This window comes from Oncorhynchus kisutch, unplaced genomic scaffold (assembly GCF_002021735.2).
Source record: "Oncorhynchus kisutch isolate 150728-3 unplaced genomic scaffold, Okis_V2 scaffold1207, whole genome shotgun sequence".
NCBI lineage: Eukaryota > Metazoa > Chordata > Actinopteri > Salmoniformes > Salmonidae > Oncorhynchus > Oncorhynchus kisutch.
The window spans coordinates 13,148-27,517 of record NW_022263152.1 but is presented as its reverse complement, the minus strand read 5'-3'; the positions used below and the strand labels follow the sequence as shown (position 1 = coordinate 27,517).

General features: G+C 45.3%; 1 protein-coding gene across 6 annotated transcripts in view; it reads left to right on the top strand.

The window, feature by feature from the left end:
- Window positions 1-14,370, top strand: part of LOC109883634 (semaphorin-6D) — a 43,568-nt gene that overhangs the window by 17,244 nt on the left and 11,954 nt on the right. For all 6 annotated transcript variants that reach the window (XM_031817938.1, XM_031817936.1, XM_031817937.1 and 3 more), the window contains exons 4-15: window positions 3,206-3,268; window positions 4,193-4,294; window positions 4,419-4,509; window positions 4,724-4,843; window positions 5,180-5,268; window positions 7,262-7,479; window positions 7,920-8,051; window positions 10,980-11,135; window positions 11,330-11,503; window positions 12,242-12,382; window positions 12,658-12,735; window positions 14,142-14,200. In XM_031817938.1, the coding sequence (XP_031673798.1) occupies window positions 3,206-3,268; window positions 4,193-4,294; window positions 4,419-4,509; window positions 4,724-4,843; window positions 5,180-5,268; window positions 7,262-7,479; window positions 7,920-8,051; window positions 10,980-11,135; window positions 11,330-11,503; window positions 12,242-12,382; window positions 12,658-12,735; window positions 14,142-14,200 (1,423 nt within the window). The remainder of the gene's footprint in view (window positions 1-3,205; window positions 3,269-4,192; window positions 4,295-4,418; window positions 4,510-4,723; window positions 4,844-5,179; window positions 5,269-7,261; window positions 7,480-7,919; window positions 8,052-10,979; window positions 11,136-11,329; window positions 11,504-12,241; window positions 12,383-12,657; window positions 12,736-14,141; window positions 14,201-14,370) is intronic.

The window sequence follows — 14,370 nt, the reverse complement described above, 5'->3', positions numbered from 1 at the left end:
AGGCCTATTCCAGTTCTTGAATTTCTGAGCTCCAAATTTAATTTCATGTAGACTATTTCAAGCCTCTTGTATTGTTTAAAATTGCAGGTATAACATGGAGAAAACAATGTCTTTGTCACGTTATTTCATTACCAGATCATAATGTCAATAAGCCCACAAGGCTGTGTAATTTGTTGGCATTATATCCAGAATAATTCATAGGAATAGCATTGGTGCTGCGCACAGTAGACTCCATGTCCAATCAGAGGCACAAAAACACATGAAAACATGAACTCAGTACATAAAAGTTCTCTGTTAAATCTAACGAGGCCCTGCTGTAAATCAAGCAGGAAACAACAGATGATCCGCATCAATTCACAAGGGATATTAGATCCAACGTGGATCCAGGAACAACTGTCTTCACCGGTGTAACGAATGAGACACCAAAATATGATTTTTTCCCCAGCACTCGGGCTGTTGTTGCATTGCATGCGCTTTCACAACAGCTGTTCGTTCAGCACTTGACTGTCATTCAGAAAATTCCTTCCTGGATCAGATGATGATGTGTGAAAATATTACGGCGTACCTAATCAGCTGGACACCAAATGATCACCCAACAAGTATTAAGCATAATTATTGAAGAACCGGAGGGTCTGCTGTCCGGACCTCTGGCAGTCTCTATGGGGGTGCCACAGGGTTCAATTCTTGGACCGACTCTTTTCTCTGTATACATCAATGATGTCGCTCTTGCTGCTGGTGAGTCTCTGATCCACCTCTACGCAGACGACACCATTCTGTATACTTCTGGCCCTTCTTTGGACACTGTGTTAACAACCCTCCAGGCAAGCTTCAATGCCATACAACTCTCCTTCCGTGGCCTCCAATTGCTCTTAAATGCAAGTAAAACTAAATGCATGCTCTTCAACCGATCGCTGCCTGCACCTGCCCGCCTGTCCAACACCACTACTCTGGACGGCTCTGACTTAGAATACGTGGACAACTACAAATACCTAGGTGTCTGGTTAGACTGTAAACTCTCCTTCCAAACCCACATCAAACATCTCCAATCCAAAGTTAAATCTAGAATTGGCTTCCTATTTCGCAACAAAGCATCCTTCAGTCATGCTGCCAAACATACCCTTGTAAAACTGACCATCCTACCAATCCTCGACTTCGGCGATGTCATTTACAAAATAGCCTCCAATACCCTACTCAACAAATTGGATGCAGTCTATCACAGTGCAATCTGTTTTGTCACCAAAGCCCCATATACTACCCACCATTGCGACCTGTACACTCTCGTTGGCTGGCCCTCGCTTCATACTCATCGCCAAACCCACTGGCTCCATGTCATCTACAAGACCCTGCTAGGTAAAGTCCCCCCTTATCTCAGCTCGCTGGTCACCATAGCATCACCCACCTGTAGCATGCACTCCAGCAGGTATATCTCTCTGGTCAACCCCAAAACCAATTATTTCTTTGGCCGCCTCTCCTTCCAGTTCTCTGCTGCCAATGACAGGAACGAACTACAAAACCTCTGAAACTGGAAACACTTATCTCCCTCACTAGCTTTAACCTCTAGTGACTCCCAAACCTGCATGCGGGAGCGTAATCATCGCCTGAAACTAATTAGCATAACGCAGCGGACATAAATATCCCTAGAAAATGTTCCTATTCATGAAAATCACAAATGAAATATATTGAGACACAGCCTTTTGTTAATCACCCTGTCATCTCAGATTTTCAAAATATGCTTTACAGCCAACGCTAGACAAGCATTTGTGTAAGTTTATCATAGCCTAGGATAGCATTATGCCTTGCTAGCAGCAGGCAACCTTTTCACGGAAATCAGAAAAGCAATCAAATTAAATCGTTTACCTTTGATGAACTTCGGATGTTTTCACTCATGAGACTCCCAGGTAGATAGCCCAAAATATTATTTTTGTAGGTGAAACAGCTCCGTTTGTTGCTCCGTTTGGCTGAGAAATCACCCGGAAATTGCTGTCACCACAACGCCGAAAAATATTCCACATTAGCTCCATAATATCGACAGAAACATGGCAAACGTTGTTTAGAATCCATCCTCAAACGTTAGTGTTTTCTATTGAAAGCTGTCAATTATCTGCATATTCTAGCATCTTTTCCTGACAAAATATCCCGTTTAAAACTGGAACATTTCTTTCCAAAAATGAAAATACTCCCCCCTAGCACCAAGAGTTAAGCACCAACTGTCAGAGCAGCTCACAGATTACTGCACCTGTACATAGCCCACCTATAATTTAGCCCAAACAACTACCTCTTTCCCTACTGTATTTATTTTATTTATTTATTTATTTTGCTCCTTTGCACCCCATTATTTTTATTTCTACTTTGCACATTCTTCCACTGCAAATCTACCATTCCAGTGTTTTACTTGCTATATTGTATTTACTTTGCCACCATGGCCTTTTTTTTGCCTTTACCTCCCTTAACTCACCTCATTTGCTCACATCGTATATAGACTTGTTTATACTGTATTATTGACTGTATGTTTGTTTTACTCCATGTGTAACTCTGTGTCGTTGTATGTGTCGAACTGCTTTGCTTTATCTTGGCCAGGTCTCAATTGTAAATGAAAAGGTGAAATAAATAAATTATCAATTTAGGTTTTAAGTATCAAGGTACGTTGACTGTTTCGGTTAGAAGCATTAACTTTTGCAATCACATACATTATTTTGGATTTGTGTGCCCATAAAAACAGTTTTCACCCTGTAACATAAGGAGACAAGAAATGGTTACACTGCATTTCTGAGATCTCTATACAAAATAAAAACTGTCCAACATCTATATCCAGGATTCTTACAGGGTTAAAGTTCAATGTCTAATTGAACTGATTACTGCTTAATACAGTATATGATATAACGACAAATTACACTGCCATAAATGCAAGGGCAGAAAATATGTAACACGATTTTGGACAAATCCGTCAAGACGCCAATCATGATAAAAGGTTAAACATAGGTTTTTAAGTCAACTTTGATTGAATATATTGAACTATGATCCCCCATTACATCTTCATGTAATGACATGACACTGTTTTTGCGGATTGTCATCAATGACTTATCAACAGCTGTAAAAAGTTGTCCAGTGTGGGAAATCCCAAATGCTGAATTGTGTATGTTTGTGCTTGCCTGAATGTATGTGCCTCAATATGTGTGTGTGTGTGTGTGTGTGTTGATGTTTACAGAAGTTAACATGGAGGTCAGGCGAGGCAGACAGAAAGAACTGTGCCATGAAGGGGAAACATAGAGTAAGACTTTACTATACTTACTAATATACTATGTTACTACTCACTGCCTTTCTACTGACTACTATAGACTCTCTACTCTCGGCTTTACCTCTCACCTCATAATGTCTTATCATTATAGCTACTGGCTATAGCTGCCATTATAGCTACTGGCTATAGCTGCCATTATAGCTACTGGCTATAGCTGCCATTATAGCTACTGGCTATAGCTACCATTATAGCTACTGGCTATAGCTACCATTATAGCTACTGGCGATAGCTGCCATTATAGCTACTGGCGATAACTGCCATTATAGCTACTGGCTATAGCTGCCATTATAGCTACTGGCTATAGCTGCCATTATAGCTACTGGCGATAGCTGCCATTATAGCTACTGGCGATAGCTGCCATTATAGCTACTGGCGATAGCTGCCATTATAGCTACTGGCGATAGCTGCCATTATAGCTACTGGCGATAGCTGCCATTATAGCTACTGGCTATAGCTGCCATTATAGCTACTGGCTATAGCTGCCATTATAGCTACTGGCTATAGCTGCCATTATAGCTACTGGCTATAGCTGCCATTATAGCTACTGGCTATAGCTGCCATTATAGCTACTGGCTATAGCTGCCATTATAGCTACTGGCGATAGCTGCCATTATAGCTACTGGCGATAGCTGCCATTATAGCTACTGGCGATAGCTGCCATTATAGCTACTGGCTATTGCTGCCATTATAGCTACTGGCTATAGCTGCCATTATAGCTACTGGCTATAGCTGCCATTATAGCTACTGGCTAAACGGTTTATAATATGATCTCCCCTCTCTCTCTCTCTCTCTCTCTCTCTCTCTCTCTCTCTCTCTCTCTCTCTCTCTCTCTCTCTCTCTCTCTCTCTCTCTCTCTCTCTCTCTCTCTCTCTCTCTCTCTCTCTCTCTCTCCTCCAGGATGAGTGTCATAACTACATCAAGGTTCTGGTTCCTAGAAATGATGACCTGGTGTTCATCTGTGGAACAAACGGCTTCAACCCCATGTGCCGGTACTACAGGGTAAGACAACAGCAGGGTGTGTGAGAAACGTTCTCTCTCCCTCCCGCTCTGCCTCCATAAGCACGTATTGTTCACTATGCCATCCGCGTCTTTGTTAACGGAGTGCATGTGTGTCTGTGTGTAGCTGGATAACCTGGAGTTTGATGGGGAGGAAATCAGCGGACTGGCACGATGCCCGTTTGACGCCAAGCAGACCAACGTCGCTCTGTTCGCTGGTATAACCACACACACACACACACACTGTGGCCATAGCAACTAGGGTTCATAAGTCAGTCTGTAAACAAACAGTTTGAACCAGGGTGTTAGATCCACATGTCCAGTCTGACAGAATGGAATGTGTTTGTCTGACCTGTGTGTGTGTGTGTGTGTGTGTGTGTGTGTGTGTGTGTGCGTGTGTGTGTGTGTGTGCGTGTGTGTGTGTTGTTTCAGACGGGAAGCTGTACTCGGCAACGGTTGCTGACTTCCTGGCGAGCGACGCAGTGATCTACCGTAGTATGGGTGACGGCTCGGCCCTCAGGACTATCAAATACGACTCCAAATGGCTGAAAGGTAAACATAGCAGTGTGTGTTGACCGCAGACTCTGTCCATGTCCCTGTCCTGCGAAGACGTCCTGTAGCTCTGCTCTGTCACACTATCTAGGTCAACTTTTACACGCAGCTGTAACAGGAACACTGAAATATTCAGGATGGATGCAGAGAGAGAGAGAGAGAGAGAGAGAGAAGTGGGGAAGGAGGGAGAGGGGAGGAGAACAGAGAGAGACAGAGTTGAAGGGAGGACAGAGGTAGTTATGTATAGACAGAGGTAGTTATGTATAGACAGAGGAAGTAGAGGGAGAGAAAAAAGAGACGTGACAACACAAAACCTCTGTCCCCTCTCTCTTCCAGAGCCCCATTTCCTGCATGCAGTGGATTATGGGAACTATGTCTACTTCTTCTACAGAGAGATTGCAGCAGAACACAACAACTTGGGCAAGGTAACACACACACACACACACACACACAGTTTACTAGACAACATTGTGTATTATCAATATTGATGTATTATAAATAGTAAACACTATATTACCAGACAACAGATAGTGTTGTAGAAAAGTGCCGAGTACAGCAGAATGTGTAAGGAGTAGTTTGGTAGTGACTGAACTGTAGGTCAAACTACTTTACATGTAAACCCTTTACCCATGGAGAGGATTCACACACACACACACACACACACACACACACACACACACACACACACACACACACACACACACACACACACACACCCTTGGTGGTAATTGATGTTTTCTGCAGTTGTTAGTTGCTTTAGCCACCACAGGCCTCATATTTACCCATTCAAAGAATGGGCGGCCAGGCTGAAACCGTGGGATGATAAATATTTTAGCGCTACTAATGCTGGAATGTGTGTTTGTGTGTGTTCCTGTGTGTGTGTGTGTCGATGCTGATGGGTCTGGGATAACACCTGGGCAGATGGAGCTTTGCACTGGTCAATTATTTAAGCTGTTTCTGCTGACTGCTTCACACGCTTCATTTAAACCACAATAGCTCTAGCCCTAGTCCCCCACACTCCAACACCTAGAGCTCTAGCCCTAGTCCCCCACACTCCAACACCTAGAGCTCTAGCCCTAGTCCCCCACACTCCAACACCTAGAGCTCTAGCCCTAGTCCCCCACACTCCAACACCTAGAGCTCTAGCCCTAGTCCCCCACACTCCAACACCCAGAGCTCTAGCCCTAGTCCCCCACACTCCAACACCTAGAGCTCTAGCCCTAGTCCCCACACTCCAACACCCAGAGCTCTAGCCCTAGTCCCCCACACTCCAACACCCAGAGCTCTAGCCCTAGTCCCCCACACTCCAACACCCAGAGCTCTAGCCCTAGTCCCCCACACTCCAACACCCAGAGCTCTAGCCCTAGTCCCCCACACTCCAACACCCAGAGCTCTAGCCCTAGTCCCCCACACTCCAACACCCAGAGCTCTAGCCCTAGTCCCCCACACTCCAACACCCAGAGCTCTAGCCCTAGTCCCCCACACTCCAACACCCAGAGCTCTAGCCCTAGTCCCCCACACTCCAACACCCAGAGCTCTAGCTCTAGTCCCACACAGTCCAACACCCAGAGCTCTAGCCCCAGTCCCCCCACAGCCCAACACTCCGACACCCAGAGCCCTAGCCCTAGTCCCCTACAGCCCAACACTCCGACACCCAGAGCCCTAGCCCTAGTCCCCCCACAGCCCAACACTCCGACACCCAGAGCCCTAGTCCCCTACAGCCCAACACTCCAACACCCAGAGCCCTAGCCCAGAGATCTAGCCCAGTCCCTATCATATAGCCCCGTCCTATAGCCCAGTCCCATCATATAGCCCAGTCCCTATCATATAGCCCCATCCTATAGCCCAGTCCCATCATATAGCCCAGTCCCTATCATATAGCCCCATCCTATAGCCCAGTCCCCGTCCTATAGCCCAGTCCCTGTCATATAGCCCAGCCCCTATCATATAGCCCAGTCCTATAGCCCAGTCCCTATCATATAGCCCAGTCCCTATCATATAGCCCAGTCCCTATCATATAGCACCGTCCTATAGCCCAGTACCTATCAAATAGCACCATCCTACAGCCCAGCCCCTATCATATAGCCTAGCCCCTATCATATAGCCCAGTCCTATAGCCCAGCTCTGTCCTAGTTCAAGGTTAATCAGACTGAGTAAAGAGGTGTGTGTGAATCAGGTTTAGGGCTAAGAGGTGTGAGTGTGAGGTGTTTGTTCAATCGGAGCTTCAAACAAATGTCCTCTCTGACACAGGGTCCTGGATAAGCATGTGTGTGCGCCCGCACGTGTTCTTGTGTATGCGTCACACTGTGAGGCCACAGGATGAGGCAGATGTCTTATTCAGAGGGCGGAAGTATTTTAGTGATGCTGATTGCAGAGTCTCTCTCTCTCTCTCCCCCCTGCTCCCCCTTTCCTTTCCAGGCCGTCTACTCCAGAGTGGCTCGTATCTGTAAGAACGACGTAGGCGGGTCTCAGCGTGTGTTGGAGAAACACTGGACGTCCTTCGTCAAGGCCAGACTCAACTGTTCTGTTCCTGGAGAATCGTTCTTCTACTTCGATGTTCTACAGTCCATCACTGACATCATCAACATCAACGGAGTTCCTTCTGTGGTGGGAGTCTTCACTACACAGATGAACAGGTAAGGATGGACACACGGAGGCTGCATCCCAAATGGCACCCTATTCCCTGTATAGTGTACTACTTTTGACTAGGGACCATAGGGATCTGGTCAAAGTGGTTCACTATACGGGAATAGGGTGCCATTTGTGGTACACTCTTTGTAATATTGGTGTAACAGATGTGTAACAGATGTGTTGTTATTGTGAATCTCTTGTTGTGTGTGTTTTCTCCATATCTAGTTAATAGTAGTTGTGTAACAGTGTGTGGTTGTGTTCCTCTCTCTTCAGTATCCTAGGGCCTACAGTGTGTATATTAGTAGCTATAGTTAATAGTAGTTGTGTAACAGTGTGTGGTTGTGTTCCTCTCTCTTCAGTATCCTAGGGTCTGCAGTGTGTATATTAGTAGCTATAGTTAATAGTAGTTGTGTAACAGTGTGTGGTTGTGTTCCTCTCTCTTCAGTATCCCAGGGTCTGCAGTGTGTGCGTTCTCCATGGATGACATAGAGAAGGTGTTCAGAGGACGATTTAAAGAACAGAAAACACCTGACTCTGTCTGGACCGCCTTCCCAGAGGAGAGACTGCCCAAACCCAGGTATGTACCTGTACCTTTACCCAAACCCAGGTATGTACCTGTACCTTTACCCAAACCCAGGTATGTACCTGTACCTTTACCCAAACAAGAACCCAGGTATGTACCTGTACCTTTACCCAAACCCAGGTATGTACCTGTACCTTTACCCTAACCCAGGTATGTACCTGTACCTTTACCCTAACCCAGGTATGTACCTGTACCTTTACCCAGGTATGTACCTGTACCTGTACCTTTACCCAGGTATGTACCTGTACCTTTACCCTAACCCAGGTATGTACCTGTACCTTTACCCAGGTATGTACCTGTACCTTTACCCTAACCCAGGTATGTACCTGTACCTTTACCCTAACCCAGGTATGTACCTGTACCTTTACCCAGGTATGTACCTGTACCTGTACCTTTACCCAGGTATGTACCTGTACCTTTACCCTAACCCAGGTATGTACCTGTACCTTTACCCAGGTATGTACATGTACCTGTACCTTTACCCTAAACCAGGTATGTACCTGTACCTTTACCCAGGTATGTACCTGTACCTTTACCCAGGTATGTACCTGTACCTTTACCCTAACCCAGGCATGTACCTGTACCTTTACCCAAACCCAGGTATGTACCTGTACCTTTACCCAGGTATGTACCTGTACCTTTCCCTAACCCAGGTATGTACCTGTACCTTTACCCAAACCCAGGCATGTACCTTTACCCAAACCCAGGTATGTACCCGTACCTTTCCCTAACCCAGGTATGTACCTGTACCTTTACCCAAACCCAGGTATGTACCTGTACCTTTACCCAAACCCAGGTATGTACCTGTACCTTTACCCAAACCCAGGTATGTACCTGTACCTTTACCCAGGTATGTACCTGTACCTTTACCCAGGTATGTACCTGTACCTTTACCCAGGTATGTACCTGTACCTTTACCCAAGCCCAGGTACTATACCTACAGTATGTCAGTCTCTAACCCTGACCCAATCCCAGGAACTGTACCTACAGTATGTCAGTCTCTAACCCCGACCCAAACCCAGGTACTATACCTACAGTATGTCAGTCTCTAACCCTGAACCAAGCCCAGGTACTATACCTACAGTATGTCAGTCTCTAACCCCGACCCAAACCCAGGTACTATACCTACAGTGTGTCAGTCTCTAACCCTGAACCAAGCCCAGGTACTATACCTACAGTATGTCAGTCTCTAACCCTGACCCAAGCCCAGCATGTCACAGTAAGTGTATGTCAGTCTCTAACCCTGACCCAAGCCCAGTATGTCTCAGTAAGTGTATTTCAGTCTCTAACCCTGACCCAAGCCCAGTATGTCTCAGTAAGTGTATGTCAGTCTCTAACCCTGACCCAAGCCCAGGTACTATACCTACAGTATGTCAGTCTCTAACCCTGACCCAAGCCCAGTATGTCTCAGTAAGTATATGTCAGTCTCTAACCCTGACCCAAGCCCAGTATGTCACAGTAAATGTATGTCAGTCTCTAACCCTGACCCAAGCCCAGTATGTCTCAGTAAGTGTATGTCAGTCTCTAACCCTGACCCAAGCCCAGTATGTCTCAGTAAGTGTATGTCAGTCTCTAACCCTGACCCAAGCCCAGTATGTCTCAGTAAGTGTGTGTCAGTCTCTAACCCTGACCCAAGCCCAGGTACTATACCTACAGTATGTCAGTCTCTAACCCTGACCCAAGCACAGTATGTCTCAGTAAGTGTATGTCAGTCTCTAACCCTGACCCAAGCCCAGTATGTCTCAGTAAGTGTATGTCAGTCTCTAACCCTGACCCAAGCCCAGTATGTCTCAGTAAGTGTATGTCAGTCTCTAACCCTGACCCAAGCCCAGGTACTATACCTACAGTATGTCAGTCTCTAACCCTGACCCAAGCCCAGTATGTCTCAGTAAGTGTATGTCAGTCTCTAACCCTGACCCAAGCCCAGTATGTCACAGTAAGTGTATGTCAGTCTCTAACCCTGACCCAAGCCCAGTATGTCACAGTAAGTGTATGTCAGTCTCTAACCCTGACCCAAGCCCAGTATGTCTCAGTAAGTGTATGTCAGTCTCTAACCCTGACCCAAGCCCAGTATGTCACAGTAAGTGTATGTCAGTCTCTAACCCTGACCCAAGCCCAGTATGTCTCAGTAAGTGTATGTCAGTCTCTAACCCTGACCCAAGCCCAGTATGTCTCAGTAAGTGTATGTCAGTCTCTAACCCTGACCCAAGTCCAGTATGTCTCAGTAAGTGTAAGTCAGTCTCTAACCCTGACCCAAGCCCAGTATGTCTCAGTAAGTGTATGTCAGTCTCTAACCCTGACCCAAGCCCAGTATGTCACAGTAAGTGTATGTCTGTCTCTAACCCTGACCCAAGCCCAGTATGTCACAGTAAGTGTATGTCAGTCTGCACAACAACAGGTACATGACCCACCCTTGAGTTTATGATGCAGGGCAGGACTGTATTGCCACTATAAACTTGAGTTTTGGTCTCATTGAGATAAACCATCTTTAACAAGAGAGACATGGTCTATGACCACACACACACACGTACACACACACGTACACACACACACACGTACACACACACAGCTGATGGTTATTAGCAGTAAATAATTAATCTGGATATTTAGACGCGTTGCATATTTAACCTGTATTCACATACACACGTAGCTCAGCTCTCTGGCCCCAGAGCTCCACAGAGCTGCTCATTATGGTGGTAAAAAATGAACATTCTAATCCTCTGTTATGACTTCATGTTTACGGTGATACAGCAGCACGTCTCTTTGTTGTCCTGACAGGCATCTGCTCCTCTCTCATACCCTAACCACTCTCCTCAGTTCAATTCAATAGTCAACATTATTAGTCCCTACAGGGTGATGGTAGCTGGGCTCATGTGTGACCTGTGTTGACCTTTGACCCCTCTCTGACCCCTATGACTCCAGGCCAGGCTGCTGTGCGGGTCACGGCCAGGCTGAGTCCTATAAGACCTCTATAGAATTCCCTGATGAGACCCTCCTCTTCATCAAGTCTCACCCCCTCATGGACTCCTCCGTGCCTAACATAGGAGATGAGCCCTGGTTCACCAAGACACGCGTCAGGTAAGCACACACAGACAAGCACACACACGCACACATCGCAAGAGTTGTTTGTGGGATCTAAATTCCCGGGTAACAATCAACAAAAAACTAAATCAAAATGCTAATTTGTGGATCGCACGGATGGCCTTTAAATACTGGCTTGATAATTCCTACTGAAGTCTGACTGTCCTCCTGTCTTGTCCTTGTCTCTCTAGGTACAGGCTGACAGCCCTGGCGGTGGACAACGCGGCTGGTCCACATGGTAACTACACAGTGCTGTTCATTGGTTCAGAGGCGGGCGTGGTGCTGAAGGTTCTAGCCAAGACTTCCCCTCTGTCCCTAAACGACAGCATCCTATTGGAGGAGATTGACCTGTTCAACAGAGCCAAGTACGGAACACTCACTACACGTCTCTCACTGTCTCTCTCTCTTACTCTCTTTGCATCTCTCTCTTAGTCTCTGTCTCACTGTCTTTCTCTTTTTTTGGTCTCATCTCTCACTCTGTGTTCTTCTCTTTCACGCTGTGTGTCTCTCACCGTCTGTCTCTCCTCTCTCTTCCTCTCAGTCTCTCTCGCTCTCCTCTTTCTTCCTTTCAGTATCTCTCTCCTGTCTTTCCCTGTCTCTCTCTTTCCTCTTTCACTTTCTCTTTCTCTTTCCTCTGTCTTCCTCTGTCTCTCTCTCTTTCCTCGGTCTTCCTCTGCCTCTCCGTCTCTCTCTCTCTCTCTCTCTCTCTCTCTTTCTTTCTTTCTTTCTTTCTTTCTTTCTTTCTTTCTTTCTTTCTTTCTTTCTTTCTTTCTTTCTTTCTTTTCTTTCCTCTGTCTTCCTCTGCCTCTCTCTCTCCTCTCTCTCTCTCTCTCTCCTCTCTCTCTCTCCTCTGTCTTCCTCTCAGTCTCTCGTTCTCTCTTGTCAGTAAGGGTATCAGGGCTAAACAGTGCCACTGTGATTACATCTGGAGAGTGAAACCGTAGACAGGCCTTTCTGATAAACAACCGATCAAGTAACCTGTAATCTGATTTCTGATTCTCCTCTGTCTCTCCCTCCACCACCCACCCTCCCTTTCTCTCCCCTACTCCCTCTTCCTCTCCCAACTCATCTCTTCCCTCTCTTTTCTTCTCTCTGTCTCCCAGGTGTCTGTCTAACAGTGAGGATGACAGGCATATTTTGTCGCTCCATGTTGACAGAGACACACACAGTGTGTATGTAGCTTTCTCTAGCTGTGTGGTTCGCATGCCTCTCAGCCGCTGTGAGCGACACACTAACTGCCACAAGTGAGTCAGACACAGACACATACAGACACACACACACACACATTCAGAAACATGCACACACTCCACTCCAAGGTTACTTTCTGCTGTACCTGGTCACAGGTTTGTGTGTTTATTGATGTTTTTTCTCTATCTACATGTCATAAACACGGAGTACCTGTAGCACACTGGTTAATATACAGCCAGACAGAGGTTAACTGGTGCTGCCTATTTAACCCTGTATGGTGAACTGTATATTTGCAGATATATGTTAACCCTGTGTTGTGTTTCTCCCCTAGGTCTTGTATAGCGTCCAGGGACCCCTACTGTGGCTGGATGCCTCATGGAGCCTGTGAGAGGATCCTGCCTGGAGTTCTGTGAGTACCAAGTATTACAATACTAAATAGTATGAATACTCAGGGCCCTAAAGTGTGATCAATTTGATCTCATATGCAACAAAATATTTTGCTGTGCGGCCTGGAGTTTTTAATTTGGGAGCACCAGTGCAACCCCCCAAAAATCCCCCCCCAAAATGTTCTTTATTTTTAATAATAATGTTTGTAATGATAAGGCTTCGTTGTAACGTTGTTTCCCGAGCGCAGATTCGTTAGCACCATGATTGCACCATTAATCCAGTGGAGACTGCTTGTTTTTAGCCCAAACATTTCAAAAGATCTGACTCATATTACTGGAGCAACATTTATCTCTTCCGGTCACGGATTGGTGGGACACATTTTACATTCATAACATGTCACAGGCCTTTCTAAAACTATTGGTGGGACACATTTTACATTCATAACATGTCACAGGCCTTTCTAAAACTATTGGTGGAACACATTTTACATTCATAACATGTCACAGGCCTTTCTAAAACTATTGGCGGGACACATTACATTCATAACATGTCACAGGCCTTTCTAAAACTATTGGCGGGACACATTTTACATTCATAACATGTCACAGGCCTTTCTAAAACTATTGGTGGAACACATTTTACATTCATAACATGTCACAGGCCTTTCTAAAACTATTGGTGGAACACATTTGTTTTACACCTTGTTCAGTCATGTTTGTTAGCTCATTAGCTAGCTAGTAAACAACCTGGTAACTTTACCAGTATATCCAAACATTTGGAGGCACAGAAAGAAAGGAAAGGGAATAGCTTCTTCAGGAGATCAAGGATCAATTAATGAATGGCACAAGCATTTCGCTACACCCGCAATAACATCTGCTAAATATGCGTACGTGACCAATAAAATTGTATTTGATTTGAATGAGTGATGTCCTGCATGACATCATCATAAATGCTCTTAAAGAGACAGCGAACAATTTTCGATGTAATGCATCTCAATAGGAAAATAGTGCTTTTACATAATGTAGAAACCATATATTCCCCAAAATTACTTTTTCATTTCAATGACAGGTATCTGTATCAACATTTTAGGTTTTTATAATAAACACATGTATTTACAGGGTTCCATATGAGTTTTTAGGGCACAACATGGGCTGTAGAGCAGCTAGACTTCATATAGGCTACATCTCAATCCATTTCAAAAATCTGATTTTCTGGTTCTCCTAACCTTTTTAAAGGTGGGAGGACCAGTGCTACCAATGAAAAATGTAAATTTAGAGCCCTGTGTGTATTAAATGTTACAATACTACCACAGTACTAAGCTGGGGTACATATTACAGAGTTCAGGAAAAACTGAAATAAAGGAAGGAAATGTTGGTTAGAGAGGTTTGGTTCTCTGCTCTAATCTCCTCCCCTCTGCCTCTCTTTCAGGTCTGGTTATGAGCAGGATGTAGAGTTTGGGAACACGGTTCAGCTGGGAGACTGCCATGGTGAGCCCCTCCCATTCATACCAACCCATCTCTTTCTCACTCTCTCTTGCTATCACACACCATCAGTCTGCACAACCAACCAGTAACACACTACCAGTAACACCAGTAACCACACCATACCAACACACCAATCAGTAACCCTCCCTACATGGTTCTATGTTCAGTATTAA